At 37.4% G+C, this 26,522-nt stretch overlaps 1 protein-coding gene across 1 annotated transcript; it reads left to right on the forward strand.

Annotated features, from left to right (window-relative positions):
* Nucleotides 1-9: 9 nt before the first annotated feature.
* ABCE1 (ATP binding cassette subfamily E member 1) lies at nt 10-24,549 on the forward strand. Its single transcript, XM_090288765.1, has 18 exons — nt 10-133; nt 4,157-4,286; nt 5,126-5,211; nt 7,567-7,664; nt 8,629-8,746; nt 9,257-9,394; nt 9,582-9,651; nt 9,895-9,991; nt 10,826-10,915; nt 14,524-14,645; nt 17,114-17,335; nt 18,268-18,327; nt 18,427-18,485; nt 20,512-20,622; nt 20,697-20,839; nt 20,963-21,085; nt 22,463-22,574; nt 24,038-24,549. The coding sequence occupies exons 2-18, from the start codon at nt 4,184-4,186 to the stop codon at nt 24,083-24,085; spliced, it is 1,800 nt and encodes a 599-aa protein (XP_090144891.1). The 5' UTR covers nt 10-133; nt 4,157-4,183; the 3' UTR covers nt 24,086-24,549.
* The last annotated feature ends 1,973 nt before the right edge of the window (nt 24,550-26,522 follow it).

Raw genomic sequence — 26,522 nt, forward strand, 5'->3', positions numbered from 1 at the left:
GCATGCGCGAGGCGGGGGCTGGGCAGCGCCATTTTGGCCGGAGGCCGTAGGCACACGTTGTGAAGCTGCGGAGTGACGGCAAGAGCTGATTTGGCCTCAACGCTCCCCTCCTCAAGGGGGTCGTTCTCTCCAGGTGCGTAAATAGCCCGAAGGGATTTGGCTGTTAGGTGCTATCTCCCACGATTTAAAGGTTGTAGGGACGTTCTCCGAGAACCTTTGGTTAGGCCTCAGGTGACAGCGATGGGCTCGGTCGCGGCGCGTGGCTGTTGGCTTGAGTGGGATGGGACAGCTGGAACCGCCGGCGCGCGGGTGCACGGCGGGCTTCCGCTCCAGCTGGGCTGGATCTCAGCCGCTGTTGCCCGCTACCCTTGTCGGAGGCTACGAGAAAGGACCGAGATGCTATCTCAACGATGCAGCCTCCGACGAGTCCAGTCCGCCTCACCCCGCTCCTAGAGCCTTCTAGGGAGGAAGGCACCTGCCCCGTTTACCGCACCCCGCTGTGAACCCCATGCTTCCCCGGGCAGAGTGAAACGGGTATGTGTTCACATGGGCGAATTTGGTCATGCGGAATCGTGGCATTTTCTTGTATCTTCTGGTGACCGGGATCAGTCGTGGCATCTTGACGCCATGAAGTTGAATACGCCTCGCCCACCCCCAGTGTTTACAGAAACGATGGCCAGACCTGGCTCTCCTCTTCTCCTAGGCCAGCTTGTACCCGGCTGCGACTGGGGTCACCCCTGGTAACCTCCCAGTGGAACGCCTTGAGCTGCTTGGTGCGCTTTTATAGCATTCGGCACCTTTCGCCTTGATGACTGTACTCTTCCCTTTAATTACATATTAAACTCCTTGAGATCGGGGGTGGGGTCTTAGTTCGAAATGCCTTTGTGTTGCCTCCAGAGATTTCTCCATTGTAGTTACCACGGTCAAAGCCCGATTCCGCATCAATAAAACTACATAGCCCTATTTTTTCTCTTTATCTGTGTGGTGAAGTCGATAAAAGTGAGACCTGTCAAAGCGATGTTTGATTTTTCTTTCGTCCTCTCTTCCACAGGACTGCTCACTAGGCATTCATGGTAATGACATTGGTGTTGCAGTCGTTAGTACATGTATGTCCCATGTACTGGGACTGTTCGTTCTATACCAGCCACCTGACAGTAATGCTTTGTCAGTGTTAACCAAGGACTCTTCAACTGAATTTGATCCAAAAAGGTTTCTTTTATTTTAGTTAAAAACCTTGTTCTCCCCTATTTAAAAAAAAAAAAAAAAAAAAAAGCTTTTTAGGAAGAACATTTAATATAATTACTGGGACTTTTCGAAAAAAGAAAGCAATATTCGTGTCTCTTCTAAATGTCTTCAGTTTAAGACTGAAATCAGAGATGTGTACCACTCCCAACTTACATGTTTTATAGGACTAATAATCTACAATAATCATAGGTTAGACTATTCAGTGTGATATTAAGCATCGTTCGTTCGCAGCGATCTTTAAATGTTCTCACACAGTATTAGAATAATTTTGGCCTGAGACGGCAAATGCTTGTCATAGATACTGCACGTCCCTTTTTCCTCCCAGCTGGAAGAATGACAGCGAGGGTCATTGTTTGAGTACCTATTTTGAACACAGTTTTTTAGATCTTCAGATCCCTCTTTGTTCTGAGGAATAATTTACCAGTGTTTGTTTGTTTTTTTAATGTAAATCAGCTTATTAACTATCTGCTATATTTTTCATTTTTCTATGAAAATCATAGTCACTCAGTTTTTAAAAGTTTCAAATATTAGATGAAATATTTTAGTAGTTTGGCAGATACAAAGTTTAAGCAATTTCATGATAAAAGATTTATCCCCTAGAGAATTCATTACACTCATTCACCAGGTAATTTGTATGGTGCCCAGTTTTATTTTAATAGCTAACTAAAGAATCTTCACTTTTTAGGGAGTTGTCACTTCCAGAATGATAGCTTTTTGGAATAATTCAAAAGGCATTTAATTTCTTTCTCTTCTAATCTTTATGAGACCTGGACCATTTTTGGTCTTAGACTGCAAACAGGATAAAGTGAACCTATTAAAATAACTTTGTGTTTTACATAAATATTTAGTCTCCGTTTTTAGTGATTTTTATTTTTTCCTGTATATACTTTAGGGCATAACTATCACTATGAAATATTGATAACTTCAAAAATTTCTGAAGTTGTTATAACCTATAGGAAAATTATTTACTGTATTTAAATTTATATCTTCACTGACCTGCTTCAGCTCCCACTATGTGCTAAGCACTGGTCTAGCCACTGAAATGAACAAATGGACAAAAATTCCTGCCCTAATGCTGGAGTACATTCTGCTTGGGGAGGGAAAAATATTGTCTCTGTGTCTAGAGGGAGACAGAATATATAAATACATAATAAATCTGTGGTAAATGTTTACATATACTATATATACATATATATATGAAATACATATAAACTTGTATAAAAGAAAGAGCTAGGAAGAAAAATAGAACAGGGGAGAGGGACAGAAAGGCAGTTGGATTTTTTTTTTTTTTTGTAGTATAGCTAGAGAAAGAAGGCTTACTGAGAAATAAACATTAAAGATTTGAAGGAGCGAGCTGTGTAACTCACTGCGGGGAATCGCATTACTGGCAGAGGGAGGAGAAAATGCTAAGACCAGGAAGCAAGAACATGTTTGGCATGTGCTGAGAAGAGCAAGGAATCCAATTCAAGGAGTTGGATTATGATGGGCGAAATGGACTGCTAGAGTAGTTGGTGATGAGCTCAGAACGTTAACAGAGGCTGACCAGTGCGTCGTTGGTTATTTTAAGGACTGCAGCTTTTATTCGGAGTGAGTAGGGAAACCATTGCGGGATTTTAAGGGGAGGAGTGACTTGAATTGGCTTACACCTTAAGAGAATCATTCAGGTTCCTGTATTGAGAATGAACTGTCAAGGGTTGGAACAGAAGAAAGTAAGAGTAGAAGCAAAGGGATCTGTTGGGAAGCCGTTGAGAGGAATGAAGTTACAAGCGGTTTTGATGGGATGATACTCACTAAAGCTTGGAATGGATTCCAGAGAAAATATAAATTTGAAACAGCTGACTATAGGCAGCTCTTTCTATTAGTCTTGCTGCAAAAGAAAGAAGATACAAAGCAGTGAGGGAAAGTGGGGTCAGATAATAGAGTGTTTGAATGCTGAGGGAATGGGCAAGTGGAGAGAAAAACTGATGATGTGGAAAACGGGAGGGAGAGGTGTTGGGACCACCTCCCGAGTGGATGTTGTTTAGTGTGCGAATGGACTTGGCTCTGGAAATGGACAGTGGGATTGCTGGCTGGCATAAGCATTTCCTTGAGATGACACTGGTCAAGCACGGCTTTGTGATTTCTCTACCCATTTCCAGCATATGTGTGCAGGTGGAGAATTGCATTTAACCAGGATTGTGGTTTAGGGTACAAATGATTGACCATGGAATTTTAGCTGGGTACAGATGCAAATGAAGCTGTGAAGGGTTGAGAGATGGGGCATTCAAAGGGTTGGGTTGTGTATGAGAACGGTGAGCTAAAAAGGCAGAGTGGTGGTTGGTGAGTGAGTATTTGTAACAGAGGCTCTGGGAGGGTTGCAGTTACTGTATTGGTCGTAACAAGGTCAGGAGTTTGACCAGAGGAATGAATGAGTGGCTGAGGTAGGGTGGAAGACAAGGTCATTGGAGGGGAGAGGTGAATGAACAGACTGAACCAAAAATTGGGACAGGAGTTGTAAAAGAGCGTGAAAGTCAGCCAAGGCCTCAAATCCTCTGAGGGTTGACTGTTCCATATTGTAAGAGCTGAGACGACATGTCATTCTCTTGGTTGGGTCTTTATGTTTTTCCGTAATATTTTGGAAGTTGCCTCACATTTCTATGTTCTGTTGATTCCTAGATCTTTTATTTGTGATCATTGAAAATGGTGGGTTTTTTCTTTATATAAATATTTTTTATTAATGGTAAAATTTGCTCTCCCAACCTTATTAACTTATTTTATTACTTTTACTAGGTTTTCTTTTTTTTCACTAGTTTCAGATAATCTTTTCTGAATATGGTGATAATGTATGTCCTCCTATCTAACTTTTATGCCTGACTTATTTCTCAATTAATTTCATTGCTTATACCTTTTTTTTTTTTTTTTTCTTTAATAGAATAGCTGGATATTCCTACCTAGAATTATGGCAGATAAATTAACAAGAATTTCTATTGTCAACCATGACAAATGTAAACCTAAGAAATGTCGGCAGGAGTGCAAAAAGAGTTGCCCTGTGGTTCGAATGGGTAAGCTGTTCCATGGATCTTTTAAGAATAAGAGATTTTAAAAGGAATAAGTTACCTTCGTAGTTCTTTGGACTTTAGCCATTATTGTCTTTAAAATGTAAAGAGAAAACCAGATTTTATTCTCAATTTTTTATTGCTTTAAGACCGTATGATTGTTTTTTTAATTATAGGATAATTATTACTATCGAGTCTTTAAAAGTTTATTGAATATAAAATCAAATCAGAGTTCAAGTTACTGAGATTCTTACTGTTCTCCAAAATCCTATAACAACTCTTAAGTCGTGGAGAAAGGACTGCCAGTATGTTTGTGTTTGATAACATTCTCACTTTAACGAGCTTAATAATGGTGACTTTATGAAGTTTGCTATCTTTTCAAGATTAAATAAATTCACATCAATTTAGAATTGATGAATTGTTGGTAGTCTTTAGAACTTTGTTAAAATAATTATAACTTTCAATGTACCAGTTACATTTAAAGGTATAGGCTTATTGAATCTTAAAAGAGACTTTATATGCTATCTATTATATGTGCTATTCAGAAATTCCATTGGTAATATCCCTGTTTATATGCAAAGTTTAATTTTGTCTGTATCTTAGGTGACTGCTTACCTTTTAGAACTTCACTGATCTAGCTAACATACTTCATTCTTTTCTCTGGTATACAGTATCATTTCCAAGGCATATTTTATAAATTAAATATTTAGGTCAGTCACCTTAAAAATAAAACTTTTAGGATCTGCCACAATTTTACTAGCATATTTTCCCCAGTAGTAAATTAAAATAAACTTATTAGAGTCGTCCCTCTCTTGCCTCATGAGGGTATCTTTTTCCTTTGCCAGGAAAATTATGCATCGAGGTTACACCCCAGAGCAAAATAGCTTGGATTTCTGAAACTCTTTGTATAGGCTGTGGTATTTGTATTAAGGTAAGTGATATTTTATTACTGATTAACTTTGTAATCTGAAAATTCTGAAAACATAAAGGCTTTTAAAGAGGCAAAATATAAAGGAATGAATAAAGAATATAAATATAGGAAAATTGTACTTATACCAATAACAATGTTGCTTTTTAATTAAGCCAACTTTTTATTTAAAAGTTGTCCTCCCCATACTTAATTTTATAAAACAATTTTGAACCAAAATTATATTTTTTCACCCTTTTTTGAGGACATTCTCCAGCAATGTCTTCACCAGAACTTTTTGGAAACATGAATACAAAAAACGTGAGTTATATTACATATAATTTTTCAAGTTTAATTTTAAATTTGCACCTTTTAAATAGAAGTGCACATAGCCAGAATTTTTTCAATGTAACCTAATCTTTAAGTGCTTTTTCTGTCATGTTATGCATTCTTCTATTGTTGAATTTATTGCAATAGTGTAATGTTTCAAAATACCCCAGATAGTTCTCGTCGCCTTGAATAGTTTAAGGCTTTTGACTTAAGAATGGTAAATTTCCAACTTAAATTCATGAAAAATATTTGGAGGCGATTAATGAAGTTCCTAATTTAGGTATTTGTAGATAGTATATTTTAGAAAGGACCTTTATCAGAGTATGGATACCACCCTGTTGTTCATTCTACTAAGGCTTATGTGTATTTTGTATTGGTTTCTGAATCCTTAGTCAAGTATCCAGAAAGATTATGGTACTTGAAAGCATTTTCCCTTACTTTGAAAATATAAGCAAGGAACATTTCTCCCAGCAAATATTTACTAATCTCTTGCATGACAATGTTCTGGGTGCTGGAAATCTGATTTTGAACAATACATTGTTAATTCTATGAAGAAAGAACTCCTTTTTTTTTTCTTCTTCACTGATGTAGAAAAATGAGGGTCCAAAGTTTGGGGTGTGCACTTCACTGGGTGAAAAGATAGTAATATGATGAGTCCCTTTGAGGGTGGGGATAGTATAATACCCTCTGAACACTGAGATGCTCATAATGCACCTCATGGGAACAGTATGGATATTTTTTTTCCTTGTAGATTTAGAGAAGTTGTAATTATTTTAGCCTATAATCATCTTATGTACATTGATGAAATAGAATTATATAAATGAGGGTAACTTTATTAGCAGAAAAATATGTAAAGAATTAATAGTTTTGGTTACAGGATAGTAACTACTTTGTTAGAAAACAAGAGTTTTGTGCTCTGGCTGGTGTGGCTCTGGATTGAGTGCTGGCCTGCAAACCAAAGGGTCACTGGTTCAATTCCCAGTCAGGACACATGCCTGGGTTGTGGACCAGGTCCCCTGTTGGGGGTGCACAAGAGGCAACCACACATTGATGTTTCTCTCCTTCTCTTTCTCCCTTCCTTCCCCCCCTCTCTAAAAATAAATAGGTCTTTTAAAAAAAAGAAAGCAAGAGTTTTGTTTATTTTTTCAATTATCTGTGTTCTTGTAACATGGAATGGGAAATTACTGCTTTATATACAGTGACTTGAATTGGTCCCTGAGCTCACAGAACGGTTCTGCTAAACAATCTCAAATGTGATGTTATATTCTTTGGAATGTACCTTTTTTTAAGTTACCTGTACTTCTGACAAATTTTTCTAGCCACATGGCTAATCTTAAATGACCCTCTAGTTCTTTCCATTCTTGTTTCATAGAGATTTATCTGATTGATAGTCAATTGTTACTTGAATAATTTTTTCTGTGAGTCTTTTTTTAATGTGAATTTACTCAGCTGGAATATGAAGCATCTTTTTCATATGGGATGGTTAAAAATCACAGCAGAAAACATTAATCTTGTTCTGTCCAAATGCTATGCTAGCTGTTGTTGGTGCATAAATAGACCAAAAAAGGTACAACCCATGACCTTAAAGGACTTTACAAGGTAGAAACGGGTGCATGCAAAGACAGGAAGAAGGAAATAGAGGGAAGGAATCTGTTATGGGCTGAATATGCAGTAGTATAGCACTCAGTAACCCTGTCTTATCCTGCCTCTTCGTCTTGTCTCATCTAATAATGTAAAAAGTACACCTCCAGGTTCTGCAGAGAACCTCCAAGTTCTGTAGGGTTTTTCAGTAAGCATTAAATGCACATTAAATGTCTTAAGATTATGGCAGTCACTAGGGTAATGCAAAATTGGTCAGTATGATTCTTGCCTTCGAGGAACTTAACTTTTAATTTTTAAGTAAAGAAAAGGAAATGAAAAAATATTTTACATCCTTGTGCAGCTCCCACATTGGGAAGATGCTTATAAAAAAGTCTTAATATCTCCATTTTAGTCATGTGTATACTTCTAAAAATTAACACAAAATTAATTCTTTACTTTAAATAACAGAAATGCCCCTTTGGCGCCTTATCAATTGTCAATTTACCAAGCAACTTGGAAAAAGAAACAACACATCGATATTGTGCCAATGCCTTCAAACTTCACAGGTATATTTTCAAGTCAACATTCCTCTTTACTTCAGTCAAAAGTAAAATACCTTTGGGATTTTCAGAGAAGTGCAAAACTGAAAAAAAAAAACAAAAAACTGTATTATCCATGCACTAAAGAGAAACACAATACTGTAACACACAGAAGTATATTGTATATGTCCATCGTTCTTTCTGGCTAACATTAGAATTACCTGGGGATCTTTTTTAAAACTACTAATGCCCAGGTTTCGGCCCAGTTGAATTACATCATCTCTCTGGATGAAGAGTCTGGAAAGTCATAAAAGCTCCCAGATGATCTGATATATAATTGGGGTTGAGAATCACAATGGTAAACATTACCTTTATACCCAAAAAGACTTTTAAAGAAACTTGTCTTTGATTTTATGTATCTATTAATCTCATGATCTACAGAGAATATTACTCTGAACTTGGACGTGTATTGTTAAATCACAGGAGTCCTTTGAGGTTTTCAATCTACTGAACACTAATATTTTGAATCTGGAAGTCTAGATTTAACTAATAAAAAGGCATTTCTCAGCCCCCCAGCTTTAAGGCGCCTGCTGCAGCAGGGAGCACGGAGTGGGGTATTTCTGGTTGAGTTGGCATTCTCTCCTTGGAAGTAAATGGCAGGCAAAAGAAATAAAAACAGGGTGAGGTTGCACCTGCTATGATACTTTCTACCAAAGCATTTTTGTTAAAACTGAGCCTTATATGTGAAGAATTGTTATTTTAGAATGGACTTGGATTGAAAATTGAATAAATAGAACTTGGAGTAATATTGTCATAGATGCATTTCTAACTATTAACAGTTTAAATTAATCTTGGCTGGGTTTTTTTCTAATAGCCAATAATATCTGCATATATCTCTTAGCTTAATGGATGTGTGTGGAGTGCAAGTGTATTAAAGTATGTCATTCTGATACCTGAATCTGAGTTTTATTATTTTTGTATACTTTGACAGGCTGCCTATCCCTCGTCCTGGTGAAGTTTTGGGATTAGTTGGAACTAATGGTATTGGAAAGTCAACTGCTTTAAAAATTTTAGCAGGAAAGCAAAAGCCAAACCTTGGAAAGTATGATGTACGTATTACCACCTTATAAAAACGAAGGAAAAAAATAAAAAATTTAAAAATAAATTTAAAAAAATTTTTTAAATGAAGGGAAGTGTATATGTGATTCTTTTAAAGTTATTTTCAAGATTATTTGTGAAATTAATGCTAAGAAACTATTTGTAGATGAAACTCCTTTTTTAATTAAAAATCTGTTGAATCTTGTCCCAATACGCCAAGGTTGGGGGGTCGATCCCCATACAAAAATCAGCCAACGAATGCATAAAGAAGTGGAAATACATTGATGTTTGTGTCTCTAAAGATCAGTTTGTTTGTTTTTTTAATCTGTTGATGCTATTTAACTGATTATTCTGAGCTTCGGTGAACTGTTATGAGTTGTCATGCCTTGATTTGAAATTAAATCTTCAATCTTAAGTTAGATGCCAAAGTATTCTATTTAGACACATGTTCTATTTTGTATATCAGTCATCCTCTTTGCAATTGTATTATTAAATTCAGATCATTACATGTGTATTTCTAGGATCCACCTGATTGGCAAGAAATTTTGACTTACTTCCGTGGATCCGAATTGCAAAATTACTTTACCAAGATTCTGGAAGATGACCTAAAAGCTATTATCAAACCTCAATATGTAGACCAGATTCCCAAGGCTGCAAAGGTCAGTTGCTTTTTAGGAAGAATTTATGTTTTATAGACATCAATGGAAGTATAAAAGATATATCAAAATAAATTTGCTTTACTTTGTATCTTTTTAATATTGAAGGGAATATTGATGTAATTTTAATATTAAATTTAATTTTAGTATTGGAAGAACAGTAATAACTATTTCTGATATATTATGACAGGGGACAGTGGGGTCAATTTTGGACCGAAAGGATGAAACAAAGACACAAGCGATTGTATGTCAGCAGCTTGGTAAGTGTTTATTTTGTGTATGTGTTTTAGTAGGCCCTAAATTTAAATAATAAAATAAATGTCTTTATGTGGATTACTGAAATAAATGGGAAAATCTCTGGTAGTTGTCATAGTTACTTTTTTATGTTACACAATTTTCAGCTGAAATATTCAAACCCAGAACGACCTGCAGTATATATTTTGCTTCGCAGAGGTGAAATAAAACGTATAACGTTAAACACAATGCCTCTATGTTCCTTGTAGATTTAACCCATCTAAAAGAACGAAATGTGGAAGATCTTTCAGGAGGAGAGTTGCAGAGATTTGCTTGTGCTGTCGTTTGCATACAGAAAGCTGATATGTAGGTTACTTTATACCTTTTATAGCTCTCAAGCCTTACTTTAGAGTTTTTATGTGTAACACTGCTAATAAAGCAGTGGTTTTAGAGAAATTAATACACATAGTATCTTCAGATTCTAATTTTGAGGTAAGACATTGAAGCAGTTGTACATCCACTGCCAATTTGCCCTGTTATTCCTACAGGGGAAGAAACTTAATTATTTAGTTAAGTACTTGACAACTGATGGGGTCCAGAGCTTTTTAATGTAAAGTAAGTTATTATTTAAACTGTTTGTACATAAGAATTTCTTCAGGGCTTAAGCTCTCCAACAATGCCAGCAAGATTTTTGAATTCCTCAAGTGGAACAGGAGGTCCCTTGGGTCAGGACGGCATGCCATGTGAGGGGCGCACTTCCCCAGCCTTCCAGTGCCTCTTCTCCCACACACCCACTCTCCTGCCCTCCTCCACGGCCTGCTCTGGCTTCCAAAGCAGGCTAGCCCTTTTCACAAAGGAGTCTACTCCTGTGTACTACCCTCCAGTCCAGAAACTGTTTGCTTTCATGCAGCTGACATTAGCTGTACCAGAATATTTTTCATAAGCAGGTGACAGTTTGTAAGTCAGCCTCATCTGAGTCTGTCTCCCCATAGTCGGGGTGCAGTCCTGCTTTTTGTTATTTCTTTTCTTCTATTTCTGAACAAAATACAAAAGTTTTTACCGCTACAGGGTGGACTCCTCATTAGGATAAGGGGATTTTTGTTCTTCAAACGTAAACTATGTAACAGTGCTTTGAAATAACATGCCAGGTAGAATTATGTCATATTTATCTTTCATTAAATTTGCTTTTCTTTTGCACAGTTTCATGTTTGATGAGCCTTCTAGTTACCTGGACGTCAAGCAACGTTTGAAGGCTGCTATTACCATCCGGTCTCTAATAAACCCAGATAGGTGAGTACACACTGGGCATGTGCTTGTGTTCTTTCGTTTTGGGAGTTTTACAGATTTTTTCTAAAGATTAAACACTGGGCCACCAATGTCATATGCATGTGTGTGTTTTCCATATTGGTTATTTGGAGTTACCACTTGAATTTACCTTCTATCTAGAACATAGGTTTGTTTGTTTGTTTTCCTTTAAGATTTTATTTATTTATTTTTGGAGGGAGGGTAAGGGAGGGAGAAAGAGAGGGAGAGAAAAACATCAATGTGAGAGAGAAACGTTGATAGGTTGCCTCTCGTACATGCCCTGATCAGGGACCAGACCTACAATGCGAGCATGTGCCCTGACCAGGAATCAGACCCAACAACCCTTCGCTTTGTGGGATGATACCCACTGAGCCACACCAGTCAGGACTAGAACACAGTTTCATAATGCAAGATTCATTGACTAACATGCCTGTCTCCAGGGGACTACCAGTTCTGTGAAATGATAGGCAAATTCTGGGATATATGAATGGGTTTCTGGGAAACAGATCCTTAGCTTTTACCAGATCCTCAAATGAATGTGTCACTCACAAAATTTAGAACGTAAGGATCACCAGAATAATTCCAGCTGTTCAGGGTCTTCATAAGCACAAGAGGGTTTTTAACCTCCGTTAAGTAATCACAATACCCTGTATTTACAGGGTGCTTTTGTAGTTTGCAGAGTTTTTAAATCCATTACCTCATTTGAGCCTCATAGTAATCATCCAATTTAGAATCTTTAAAATATCAATGTTAAACAATCTTTTGGGGGCCAAATAGCTGTAATTTTTACCTTGTACGTAGTCCTGGGCATTACTATAGGCTCTTTGGGGAATGCAAGAACATTAAATGTAGTCTAAGTACTCAAAGACTTCACAATCTGGTGAAGAAAAGAAGACACAGGTGACCTTGGCCGGATGGCTGAGTTGGTTGGAGCATCGTCCCGATATGCCAGGGTTGTGGGCTCCATCCCCCGTCAGGGCACACATGAGAATCAGCCAGTGAGTGCATAAAGAAATGGAACAACAAATCGATTTTCCTCTTTTTCTCTCTCTCTAAAAAAAAAAAAATATTTTTTAAGACTACACAAGCAGATCAACAGTTCTAAACCCTAGCTTTTCATAAAATAATTTATACTCCTTTATTACACTGAATGCAAGTCATAGATAATCTACCTTCACACATAATTGTTTTTTAAATATCAAGCAATGTCCTAACCATAGTAAAAAGGAGAATGAAAGGATAGTGATTTATAACCAGGTGACATGTATCTCAATTTGTGAATATTCAGGCAAGTCACTACAGTTTTATATGATGAGACAGCAGTGACCTTAACTGTAATAGGTATGACATGTCATTGACATGTTATATTGACAAAGTGAAGGAAATGATTAGGTTAGACATTTTCACAAATGTGCTGGGTCTTAGGAATAGGGTTAAAATAATCTCTCTGTAGTGATAAATTGATGAACAATTACAAGAAGTATATCTGCATCTTGAAATTCTACATGTTCAGTCTTTAATTCTTCACAAAGATTTCAGAGGTCATATCCTTGGATAACCAATAAGAAAGAGAGGATGTATTGGAGAAAGGAAAAATAACCTAAGAGATTTTCTAGAATTTGACCTCTAATAACATCTTCGATAAGATTAAAAACCAAAAGGTAAAATGCACAAATTAATTGTAGGCTATAAATTTTCACAGCATAGGTTCTCATTATGCTGCAGACTTCTGTTTCTTCCCAAACCCTCAAAAAACAGAGTGGCTCTCCTAAGTCTTTCTTCCTTTCTTGACTGATGTATAAGCTTCATTCATTTGAAGGTAGGGAAAGCAGGAAGGTTGATCTGTTTTTTGTTTTTTCTTTTTAAAGTAAATTACAAGCCACTAGACAATGCTTTGCTGCCTTATACTGAGTCTTGAAGATTTTAATGGTAAAAAGTAGAGAATTATTCTAGATAATGGAAAATTGTCAACAGAGACACAAGGCAGAAGTACTGGCTCACTCATTGATTTCCTTTTCAGAGTAAATTTGCCCCCATTTTTTTTCATTCTTACTTTTACTGCCTGACACCTGGATTGATGTGATAGCTTCGTTTAGAAAAGTCTGTGGTTCTTCTTGCCAGATTAATCTTCCTGAAATGATATTTTTTCATGTCATTCTTTTATTCTAAGAACTGTGCTTTAGCCTCTAGCCATATTTTGCTATTTTTTTTTAATTGAAGTTAAAAATTCATTTCTTTAGTGCTGTCCCTCTGGGGAGCAGTCCACATCATCCCTTTCTCTTCTTCTTCCCCTACTTCTTTCTTCACAGGCACGCGTCTCCTAAACTCTAAGGCAATGGGCAGCAGGCAGCTTGTCCTGGATTCACCCCAAAACCTGTCCCAAAAGCCCCCTTTCTCTGACTTCCAGTGAGCTAAGGCAGCCCAGCGTAGGCTCACCTATTGCTTTTCTATGCTAAGCCTTCCCTTGTTTCACTGCCCCCAGCTTTGATAAACATATCCTCATAGTCACTTGGGGAAAAAATTCATTTCATTAATCATACTAGTCATATTCCAAGTGCTGCTCCACGTTCCATGTAGTTACTTGCTACCACATGGGACAACATAGAGATAGAACATTTCCATAGTCAGGAAAGCTCTACTGGACAGTGCTATTTAAGAACCTACTGTTTTCCTGTTTTCCCCACTGCTGGTTAACATAAGTCCAAATTCCTCATCTTGTCAACAGCTTTATTACATAACTGTTTGTACATAGTACAAGACTAAAGATCAGGGAGAGGCAGATTGCCGTCTGTCTTCAAGGTGTTTGGGGGCACGTTGTAGGGTACTCGGAAAGTCCCAAGTATAGGATCAGAGTGGTGGAGGTTCAAGAATGAGAGAAGGGAAGTTCACTTGGCTCTTAGGAAGAGCGGTGCTGCCGGGGTTAGGATTGAGGTGGTGGGGAGGATTTCAGCAGGCGAGGGTGTGGGCAGGGGACCCCTTCGGAAAGAGAGTACCCCTGAGACGCACGATGGAAAGGCGGATCGAAAAGAAGTAATGAAAGATCCATCTTTCAGCGTGTCCTATATACATATATATATTAGCTTAAGTTTTGAAAGGTCTTAAAAGAAAGTCTGAGGATGTTATTTGTTTCCTTGAGAACTGAGAGCAGCCTTGAAAATCCTCAGGCCGAGGGTCCTGCCGAGTGGCTCTCTGGGCCCGGCTCCCGCAGCTAGTGTGGGACAGGTAGGAAGGTCTCAGTGAGCTCAATGGCATCATAACCAAACAGTTTAGGCTACATCTGATTCAAATTATTCATTGTTTCTGCTTTGTAGAGTTTATTTAAAAATACGTGCTTTATTAGCAAAACACATTTCTTATATCCATAAACTGTTTCATGTTAGTTTTTCTTTCTTTTAGTTTAGGGCACCAATTTAGAATATGAACATTGATAGAGTCTTATTTAAAGAAAATACTTTATGACTTTTGTTTAATAAAAATATATATATTTTCCTGAATTTATACTATAATAAAAGTTATGTAACCGTTATAACTAAATATAATTTTAATTTTATCTTATATATTATGTTACATTTTAAATCTGTATTAATTTTCAGATATATCATTGTGGTGGAGCATGATCTAAGTGTCTTAGATTATCTCTCTGACTTCATCTGCTGTTTATACGGCGTACCGAGTGCTTACGGTGTTGTCACTATGCCCTTTAGTGTAAGAGAAGGTAACTTGCAAAACTTTTCACAATGCTGTATTCCCTGTTCCTCTAATGCTTAGAAAATGTATTATTGTTAATATTAAGTAGTTCTGTGTTACTCTAGTATTACTTATCTAAAACTCTAGTCTCATGGAAACTAACCACTCAACAGAATATGTATGGTGTATACAGTTATATTTATCACTTGTTACACACAACCTATTTCTTTTGGAGAATTTTCTGCTGGGGTAGGTAGAAACGCTTTATCAGTTTTACTATTTGCTATATTTTGCTATGTCAAAAGTTCCTTTTATATTTTGGCTTCTGTAGAATCATTGTATTATTTATCATCTTCAGCTTCATCTATGACACGCCATTACCAATAGTGAAACTCTTAAAATTCATTTAGTGCTTATCTTGTTTCAAATTTATCTGCTATCTATCCTAGGCTGTAGAGCTAACACTGCCTAAAATTCTAATAAGATAGTTTAGTAAGTCACTGAAAATCTAGTAAAATAGCTTAGTGAGTATATTTTTTTATGTATTCCTTCTGCTTTCAGGAAAGAGGGACTCTGGCCTCTCTTCCATGCTCTTCCCCACCTAAGCAAGTTAGACAAAAGTACAAACTAGCCTCCCTCTCGGTGACTACCAAAACAGTACCAGTGCACTCTCCACCTGGTATGCCTGTTTTCTTTTCATTAGTTTTTATTTCTTCCCTTTGGCTACGCCTTACGCAGACAATCTAGAACACACAGAAGGACTGTTTAGGCCATATCTTGAACAATATACCATACTCTATAAACAATAGTTTTTGAGATACCTAAGACACTTTTGAAAAAGAAATTTATATTGCATTATACATTTTGCATAAAATGACAGTAGTTTTTTTTTTTTTTAATTTATAAAAGTACATAATACTCTAGTTTAAGATGTGGGGAAAGATTTGCTCTCACTTCTTGTACTTAGAGATAAATAGGTGCATATATTAAGGAAAAATGTGTGAGACTGCTGTTTTCTTCTAGTAGTCTTAAAGAGATGATGTCAAATCAGTTATTTATGTTTCATTTGTCTCAGTTCCCCAGTATTGACTGAGTACCTAGTCTGTGCCCTGTCGTAGGAATAGTGCTGGACTTGTGCTGGTGGCGATGTGGGTGCCTGGCTGTCACGCTAGTCAGCTGGTTGTAAGTGCTGTGTGTAAAGGCTCTGCCGTCAGAGAAGGAGCTCCTGGTGAGGTTTTAATGTGCCTCACCTGCTAAAACAATTCAAGGAACAAACCACTTGCTCCTTTTGCTTTCCTTTACCATACTAAAATCAGTGCAGTCTGCACAGAAGCTGTCCTTGAATGGTACAGGCAAGCAAGACGAACACCGCGGCAGGAAAGTAGAGGCCAGCTTAGTCATGTTTTGCTACATGTCCCTTATTTCTCTTGAATCTTCATTTCCTTACCTGATAAATTATGCACTTGGACTAAATGGTCACTAAGGTCTTCAAGTTTATGTTTTTATGTAAGTTTTGGTTTTAATTTTTAACCTCACATTTATAGTTTTTAAACAGTTTAAGATTTTTTAAATGCTGCTTTTGGCAGAATAAATGTTACCTATTCATTTATTCTGACAGCAAATATTTATTGAACACCTATGTTTTAGGCTGAGTATTTGGGTCCCTGATGTGGCTCTCGTATCCAGAGAAGCAAATAACGTTCTTAGACTTTCTTTCAAGACCTTCCAGAACTTCAGCTACTCTTTCTCTTACCTCTCTTCTATATAAGAAGCACTGAAAAATATGTCTTTTCCCTTGTTTCCTGAATAATCCACTTTTTTTCATTTCTGTGTGTCTGCCATTTTGAATCTTAACAACATTGGTATGGAGGGATTCTCATGTATAATATGTTACCTTGTTTTCAGTTTTTAAAACCTTTTATATAATGGGGTTTAACTTTGTATAATAAGGCAAAAACATGTCAAATGAAGTTCATTATAAATTTCTTACAAATCTGAAAAAATAATTGGGGATACAATAAATTGTAATTTCAGTATATGATTATAGCTCACATGAAAATGAATACTCATAATTTAAATTATTTTAAAAAGTATTCTCTGCACTATTTTATATCATTTTATGTCAGTCTGAAAACATTCCACTTTTATTAGTCATTTTTAGAGAAAAATTGCTATTTTTGGCATAAAAACCAGCAGAAATAGCATCATACGCTTTTGTATTAAACCTGATGGAAAAAATCTTATAAAAATTACATCATAATGAAATGATGTACTTTGGATGTGTGTGTGTACATATATTATTTAAACTTACCTTAGGCACATAAAACACCACGTTGTCACTGCATGTTATGAACCCACAGAAAAGTAAAATCTCTGCTTAGAATGCTCCCAAGCAAGCCTGGGATTTGAGCTTTTATGTAATAATATGTCTCACTGTAGAAAAAGTTTAGTCTTTAACTGATCTTCACTAATCTATTGTCAATGACTTTTTAACAGGCATAAACATTTTTTTGGATGGCTACGTTCCAACAGAAAATTTGCGATTCAGAGATGCGTCACTTGTCTTTAAAGTGGCTGAGACAGCAAATGAAGAAGAAGTCAAGAAGATGTGTATGTACAAATACCCCGGGATGAAGAAGAAGATGGGGGAGTTCGAGCTGGCAATTGTAGCTGGAGAGTTTACAGATTCTGAAATCATGGTGATGTTGGGGGAAAACGGTAAGTTTTTCTAATTTTATGATATTTGAACATCTGTTTACCTAGTAACTTAGTTTTAACTACTCCATGAAAAAGTTTGACTCAGTCTTAGTTCTGGGAGCTGGATTAAATAAACACATTTCTCAGTGTATTCAATAGTTCGCATTTTGTGACACTGTATGGTTTAATCTGTCCTTCAGTCAAGTTCATATTTCTTATTTTGTTTCATAACCTTCAATAAAAATAATTTTTTAATGTTTTTTTCTATATATAAATTGACAGTGCATTTATTCATATAGGAAACTGACTAGGAAGAAAATAATATTGGTAATTCAGAAGCAATTAAGTTTAAAATTGCCTTGCACTCTTTCTTTTGGAGATTTTCTTCTTTTAAAATTCAAATTAGTCTACCTTTATAAATACAGTAGTTATATTACCAGCATTTTTTATATTAGGTTGCCATCATAAATATAATTATGAGGTGAATTTGAGTACCAAGTCTGGTATTACTTTTCTGATTTTAAAAAACTTTTGAATTGTATACTTAAGAGCTTACAAAACTGCTGAAGAAAACTTTTTTACGAGGATTGTTGCAACGTATCAGCCTTTAGTGAATGGAGGCATTTTGAACTGGGTTGCAGTTAACTCAAATATTTTATGGAAGTGGACTTTATAATGATAGTATCAATCATATACTATTTTAACAATTTGTGTGCATTGACATTTTAGCTAAATACAATTCTTTTAAAAAGCAGCCCAAGTCTTATACCTTATAGACCTATCATTTATTAAAATGGTCATTATAAGCTTTGACTAGTTCATAGTCCTCCTAATTACTTTAGAAATATACTTGATAGGTTAATAATATCAATTAAAGCCCAATAGTACATGGTGATTTACTCTATATATATAAAGCAAGTTTCAGGTTGATTTGTTCTATGTTGTGTTGCCAGGTACTGGTAAAACGACATTTATCAGGATGCTTGCTGGAAGACTTAAACCTGATGAAGGAGGTACTGTTATAATTTTGAGTCCTTTTACTCTGTTCCACATAGTAAACATTAAAGATCTGGGCAGTTTTCAGTGACTTATTTATTTGCATTATTTTGCAGGAGAAGTACCAGTTTTAAATGTCAGTTATAAGCCACAGAAAATCAGTCCCAAATCAACTGTGAGTTATTCTGTTATTTGGTTATTAAAGTTTATGTACCTATAACTTTAATGTTCTACTATATCAAAATTCTTCTCCAAATTAGTTTCTGTCCAGTTTTATCAAAAAGTGGCTAAAGAAGGTATTAAGAATATAGTCTTTGATTCATTTCCACCACTAAGAAATGCTTTTAAAAATCTGATAGGCATCTTTTTCCAGAACGAACCTTTAAAGACCTAATGTGTTTTATGCTACAAAAATAACACCATCAAGAAAGTGGAAAAGGCCGTGGCTGGTGTGGCTCAGTGGGTTGAGCGCAGGCCTGTGAACCACAGGGTCACCGGTTCGATCCCCAGTCAGGGCACATGCCCAGGTTGTGGGCCAGGTCCCCAGTTGGGGGCGAGCGAGAGGCAGCCATACATTGATGTTCCTTTCTCTTTCTTCCTCCCTTCCCCTCTCTAAAAATAAATTTTAAAATCTTAAAAAGAAAAAAGAAAAAGAAAGTAGAAAGGGCCCCGGCTGGTGTAGCTCAGTTGGTTGGAGTGTCATCCCATACACTGAAAGGTTGCAGGTTCAATCCCTGGTTGTTAGGGTGCGTACAGAAGACAACCAATCGATGTTTCTCCCTCATATCTATGTCTCTCTCTCTCTCTCTCTCTCTCTCTCTCTCTCTCTCTCTCTCTCTCTCTCTCTCTCAGCACTGAAAAAAAAATGTCCTCAGATGAGGTTATAAAAAGAAATTGGAAAGGCCACCCACAGGATGGGATAAACTATTTACAAATCATACCTCTATCTAATAAGATACTCATATCTAGAATATATAAAGAACTCTTACAACTCAATTTAAAAATGGGCAAAGGATTTGAATACTTTTTTCCAAAGATGATATTAGTCATTAGGGAAAAGCAAATTTAAGCCACAATGAGATAACCACTTCACACCAACTAGGGAGACTTCAGTCAAAAAGACTAATGACTATCGGTGAGATGTAGAGATACAGAACTCATGCTGGTGGTGTAAAACGGCGCGGTCACTTTGAAGAACAAACTGGCGGTTCCTCAAACAATTAAACAAGGTTACACGTGAACCAGCACTTCCTCTACGAGACAGGCACCCAAAAGAAGTGGAGACGATCTCAGCACAAAAACTTGTGCACAAATGCATTATGCACAGTAGCCAAAATGTGGAAAACAACCCATGACCACCAACTGATGAGTGGATAAACACTGTATATACATCAAATTTAATGCTATTCGGCCATAAAAATAAATAAAATACTGATAGTTGTTCCAATATAGATGAACCTTGAAAACATGAAGTTAATCTCCTTTTGTTTCTGCAGATGTTGTAATGAACTTCACCGCTATATCTATACTCAGTACCTTAATCCTCTGGTCTATTGGAGATGGCTTATTAGCTTAAAATAAAAATTTTATCATTGATACTTTTTTGTATTTACTTATTTTTAGAGAGAGGAAGGGAAAGAGAAACAGCAATTTATTGTTCCACTTACCTGTGCAGTCACTGGCTACTGCTTGTATATGCCCTGACTGAGGACCAGACCCAGAACCTTTGCGTATGGAGACAGTGTTCTGACCAACTGAGCTACATGGCCAGGGCTATCGTTGATACATTCAGTACGCTTACCTTTTAAGTTCTCAAACTCAGACCTCTCCTGAAATAACAAGCAATAGGCTTCTTAAGATTCATCCTCATCAGTTTGTGTTATCTGGCTGATTACATAAGATTACTTGATATTCACACTGACCTTGAGAATTATTCCTATTCTCAAATGACTTCTACCCTGAAGCATTCATTATTTACTGCTTTCAAATTTCAAGATTATTGCTTTTTTTACTTGTTGGACATGATGGGTTTTTAATTTAAAATTTTCAAAACATGCCATAGATGACAGATAAGCATAAAAACAGTACCAATATTTGTTGGTGGCAAATTGATATACCTTTGGCCTGGAACTTTGTTACAATTCATAATTAGATCAGTTCTATACTGAAATAAAACTTCAGTGTTTCTCCATTAAAAACAGGGAAGTGTTCGACAGTTACTACATGAAAAGATACGAGATGCTTACACTCACCCACAATTTGTGACCGATGTAATGAAGCCTCTGCAAATTGAAAACATCATCGATCAGGAGGTACTCTTAATTTTTATTTCATTTTATTTTAAACTGGACATCTGTATGGTTTGCTAAACTTCTTCTCCAAATAGGTGCAGACATTATCTGGTGGTGAACTGCAGCGAGTAGCATTAGCTCTTTGTTTGGGCAAACCTGCTGATGTCTATTTAATCGATGAACCGTCTGCATATTTGGATTCTGAGCAGAGATTGATGGCAGCCCGAGTTGTCAAACGGTAAAGGTGGCTCGTGGGAGGATTACTTTGGGTTTTGTGTGCTGGCTTACAGCTATGCTTAATAGCATTTGAATATGTGATGATATGGAATTGCAAGATTTCAAAATCATGTGTTTTATTTAGTTTCATACTTCATGCTAAGAAGACAGCCTTTGTCGTGGAACATGACTTCATCATGGCCACCTACCTAGCAGATCGAGTCATCGTTTTTGATGGTGTTCCATCTAAGAACACATTAGCAAACAGGTAAAACTATCTAAAATATTCAACCTCATTTTAACTTTAAAAATTAGAAAGTTATTTAAAATTTTCCAATAAGCTTATAAACATTATTTATACCATTTTAAGTTTTAAGAAGGAAAGAGTTAGCTAGAAAATGTAGAAATTATTTTGTGACTTCCAAGACTCTCTATATGGAACACTGGGCGGGACCTGGCAGAAGAGGAGTTTTCACGCCACAGTATAGAGCCCTGGCCCAGGGGGCTGAGCATACGGAGCTCTGGGTCCCTCGCCTTTAGGTCGCCTTTGTCAGTGTGACTTGGATTTCCAAAACACATTAGGGTTTTGGATCTGCAGTAACCTTAAAAAACAGAGGTGTTACACAATGACAGATAAAATATGGTCCACGTGACTTGGCTGCCCGGCTTGCACTGCTGGAGGTCAGGCTCACGGCAGACCCGGGTGTCTGGTATTGCTCTGCAGCGCAGCTAAAATGGTCCAGTGGTTCAACCTTTCCCCTTTTCCCTGTCATTCTTTCCCTGAAGGGCTTGCTTGAGAGCATTTGTAGTGTAGAGAAGCCTAGTATTTAAATCAGTTAATGAAAAAATTTCTTAAACTTTTAGTGCTTTAACCTCGAATTAGATTGAACCATATGAAGTTACTATATTCAACTGTTCTTGACCTATTAAAACAGTAATTTTATGTGATTCCAACAATGTTTTCTAGTATTAGGGAGGAACAGAGTTGCTATTTGGATAATTTATCCAAGAAATATAAGTACTTTACTGGGCATCCCAGAGCTCTTTTCTTTTCATTTTAAATTTATATATCAGGTACTGAGAATTGCATATTTCTTTGAGTTAGGGAAATTTCTTAGACCATAAAAGCTAATTTATTCAAATAGTGATCCTCCCTTTGTATTTATGAAGTGCTTAAAATGTTCCACGTGTATGATGTGATTTAGCATGATTTAAGATGAGTAAAGTATAGAAATTTTTAAAGTTCTGGTTACCATTATGTTGTACATATTCCCTCCAGTGCCTTACCTCTAATACAAATATCAGCTTTTCTGTTACATTCTCTTCTCCCCTAAAAATGTCAGCTTTGAGATTCTGTATTTCCTAATTCATGGTCTTTTGTTGTTCTAAAGTAGTACTTTCCTTTTGCAGATCAGAAACACATTAAACTGTGTGTTTTGCACAAAAATACTATAGCCAAACAAACTGTGTCGTCCACGCAAAGACATTTCTGAGCATAGAGTTTATAATCTGTTGCGATTATCCCACTGTCCGGGTGATTTGTGATTGGGGAATTAGAGGGAACGGTGATTCGTAATACTCTTTCCCAAAAAGTAGTCAGATTTGAGGGAAAAATTTAATCACAATGATCTTATTTTTCTTCTAGTCCTCAAACCCTCTTGGCCGGCATGAATAAATTTTTATCTCAGCTTGAAATTACATTCAGAAGAGATCCAAACAACTATAGGCCAAGAATAAACAAACTCAATTCCATTAAGGTATGTAGGAGAAATGTCTTAGATCATGGATAACTCCTCAGTAAATAACTGAAAGGCATGTTTTCAATCGGAAGGCTGTGTCATTAAAATCTGTATTTCATGACCTCCAAGAGTCGAGCTTTCCACGCTTCGATACACGATGGCGCACGTAGCCACGGAGGCAGCCGCCGCATGGCAGCCGCCGTCGCTGCTGGGCCGCGGGCGGGCTGTGCCGTCAGCTGTGCTCGCTGTGGGGCCGCCGGGGTGAACTGCCACTAAAGTGCCTCCAGAGAGCTCATACCGCTTCGCCACTGCAGCAAGCTTTTATGAATACCTTAGTTTCTCGTGTGTTTTTCTGTGTGTGCATGTACAAGAGTGATAGATAGACGTTATGTTTTAAGAGTCTGAACAAGCTTCTTCAATGAGCATAAAATTGTGAACAATAGAAAAGTATTTTTCCTTTCCTTGTGGTTTATGAAGTAATCGTGTACCCTACACTGGGTGTAGCCTGTGAATTACTGTTTTTATTTAGAAGGCAGTAATCCCTTGGTTGCTCAAAAAAAGAAAAAGTGAAAGAATTCTAAAGACCCATTTCTGTTTTTATATCCCTGCCGCAAGCACCTCCTTAAAATGCTTCCATTTCAGTCCTCTGGCCGTCACCTTAGTACTTCAGGAACTTTCCAGGCATGTCATACGCACTGGGTAGCACTTGCTAGGTTTTATTGTTTTGTACCCCCCTCGCTCTGTGACTAACCCGCGCGTTCCCGGGGGGCAGAGCCGAGGGGCGGTGCGCGGCTCCCGGGCGCCGGAGCCTGCAGTGTGGTGTGCCTGCCTAAGGAAGTGGCAGATTCTGGCTTAAAAGTGAAAAGTTTTCTTATGTTTGGAAAACATCAAGCAGGAAAGAGGATCCAAATTCTAGAACACGTTATGCACAGCTTAATTTTCCTTAGAATTTCTTCTGAAGTATTATGAACACTTCGTATTGTCACTTTTTTCCCCAGAAGTGTATGGTTCAGTTCTCTCTGCCCCCTCATCTCAGTCATACGGGAACCCCAACAAGGGAGCAGCCAGGGGAGCAGGCAGATCATTACGAGCCCGTCAGTAAACCGTGCTGGGGGGGTGCATGTTTTGTGTGACTGACAGTATGGACTGTTTGTGCCAAGGCCTTAAAGTTAAAATGGTGAAAATGGAATCGTCATCCTGGATGTAGTATTTTATGTAGCAGTATTTTGTTCGTGTAACTAAGGCATTTTAAATAAAGGGCCTTTGCTTGAAGTGAACCAGGTGCAGTGCTCTGATAGCCGCGGCGGGGAGCAGAGCGAGCGCGATCCTGCCTGGTGGCTGACCCAGCAGTGTGCCGGCGCGGGCAGGGGGGCAGACGGGGCCCTGTCGTGGACACGGCTGGTGATGCTGCGAGCGACAGCCTCCCACGACGTGCAGGGCAACGGTGCTCATTCTTGTCGCTTCTCTGTTTTGTTTTTTAGGATGTAGAACAAAAGAAGAGTGGAAACTACTTTTTCTTGGATGATTAGACTGAATCTGAGAATACTGATAAGCCATTTATTAAAAGATTTATTGGGGTTTTTGTCATATAAAACTGTAATCAGGTTTTATGCCCCACATACTCTGGAGCCTGAAATATAATTTCCTTAATGTAACATAAGCCAGTTGTGTTGTAAGTTGTAGTCTGAACACAAAAATTGCCACCTTTCTGTTGTTGATGATCAGGCCCTTTTGGTGCGCAGCATTCTAAAATGAAGACATTTCAAGCTATACTAATTACCTCCAAACTTTCGCGATGTGTGGGAAGACTTTCAGTAGATGTGTTATACTCATGTACCAGATGCTGACCAGCGTTGCCCCCTTTTAAAAATCTTGAAAAAGGTTTCTGTACTTAATGGTTTGCCGAGTATGCCAGGAAGACGAACTGCCCTTATTTCAAACGCCGGTCGAAGACCCCACTGGTGAAATTTGATAAATAAACATTAGGATTATATTTGTTGTTTTCAGTCTTGTGTTTACACTTTCAAAGGAAGAAAATTACCACAAAACATCACTGTCAGAAAACGGCTGTTACCAACTGAACCATTGTTTACAGTGTTTGGTGCTTCTGAATATATCAAAAATCATTTCAATACCTCCCACCCTCACCAAGAAAACACCCTAACTTTACTCAGATTTACTCAGTTTTAGCATTCCATAAGATTCTATATTCTGTTGTTATTCTCAAAGTAATGGTTCTTTAAACATACATTTATATAATCACTGATCATTTAAAAGGACACTTACTTCCCTTCAAAGTACAGGCTCAAAATCTTCAGAGTTGGTGCTTAAGCATTTATATATATTTTTAAATTTCCAGATTTCTGAGGGGCAGCCAAGGACTTTCATCCACTTACCTAAAGGCAGCATTAATGCAAACAAGTCCCCAGATAGTAATACGAGCTCTCAAAATCTATTTGACCTTCTGAGCAATGGCAGCCTGTAGTGTGAAGCCCCCTTCAGGTATACTTCTGAGTAGTGCAGGGAACTGGAGCTGACATGGACAAGTGAGGGCAAGAGTTTACTAAGCAAGTTACTGGGGTGAGCAAAAGCGAGGATGGGATTAGAAATTACCCAACAGACTTTTAGAGCCGCCTGAAACAATAGCTTTGATTAATATGCAAACTGGATAGAAAGTACAGTTGAACTGGGCCCCATTAGGACTTCTAAAAAATTAATGTAATCTCTAAGTACATCTTGTGAAAAATTCAAATATATAAAACTACGGAATAAAGTCATGCTCTCCCTCACATGTTACCCTCACAAAGGTTACCAGTGTTTGCATTTCATGCGTTTTTTTTTCCCTGTACACTTACCTAAGTGAATATGTAAAGGATTTGTATTGTGTATAAATGGGATTGTACTAAAATACGTAGTGCCTATTTTTAAGGTTAAGTTTGTGAATTATTATTTCAAATATATTGAATAAAATAAGCCAAAAGCTACGTTCATTTACGGATTCTGTATTCTGTCCTAAAAAAAATAACTAGCGATAATATTAAGAACAGTTCTTTCTGCTTAATGCTTACGACAGAATATGTATTCATCTGTAATATTTTCCATGTAAATGAGAATTTTATAATATGGGTTCAGATGTTACTTAAAATGTTATATAGCTGTAAAAAAAGTCTTAACAGTTGCTAACAAAGTTTTTCTATAAAATCAGCATTACCAACTCAAACATACCAGCAATGCAGATATTAGCTATTAAAAAAAATGAGACTGTTTAATATGTCCTGATTGGAAGAACTCTTAAGCAAAAAAGCATGGGGCAGCACAGTTTATTTAATACACCATTCAAATGAAAATATGCAAAGGTACTCAAGAGGCGTAATGCTTTTGGGAAGAAGAACTTGACTGAAACACAGGAAAGGGGACATTAAGTCCAGTCGCGTATTTCTCTTGCTTATGTCAATGTGGTGCCTGGCATGTAGTTCGCCTACATGTAGCATTGAAGGAGTGAATCTCCTTACCACAGGAAGTTAGAAGACAGGACAGCTACTTGGTTCTATAATTTCATTCACACTAACATTTAGATGCATGTATGTCAGACTTAACCGAGTGCCTGGTGTACTGTGAGCACTCAGGTTCAGACGAGGAACAGTTGTTGGAGAGTCAGAAAGGGCTCCGTGAAGGAGGCAGCCCACAGGAAAAAGAGCACCTATAACGATAAATGATAAAATGACCCGTGCAAAGCAGAAGCCAAGTCCGGCCAGAGGCAGAGGTCAGTGCAAGGATGAATGCAGGCAGGTAGTAGTGGACTCCCAGTGCCTTACAGGTCCAAGGTCGAGGTCTCTACGTGCTCAAAGCGGGGGTTGGAAAGAAGGCAAAACCAGTTGAGAAGCAGCTGGAATTATCAAGACGGCAGTTGTTTGGGACCTTACTTTACTCCATTGTCTTTTAACCTTTTGAAACATTTAGAGCCTG

Source organism: Furipterus horrens, unplaced genomic scaffold (genome assembly GCF_987537825.1).
Source record: "Furipterus horrens unplaced genomic scaffold, mFurHor1.1.pri manual_scaffold_10, whole genome shotgun sequence".
Lineage (NCBI taxonomy): Eukaryota > Metazoa > Chordata > Mammalia > Chiroptera > Furipteridae > Furipterus > Furipterus horrens.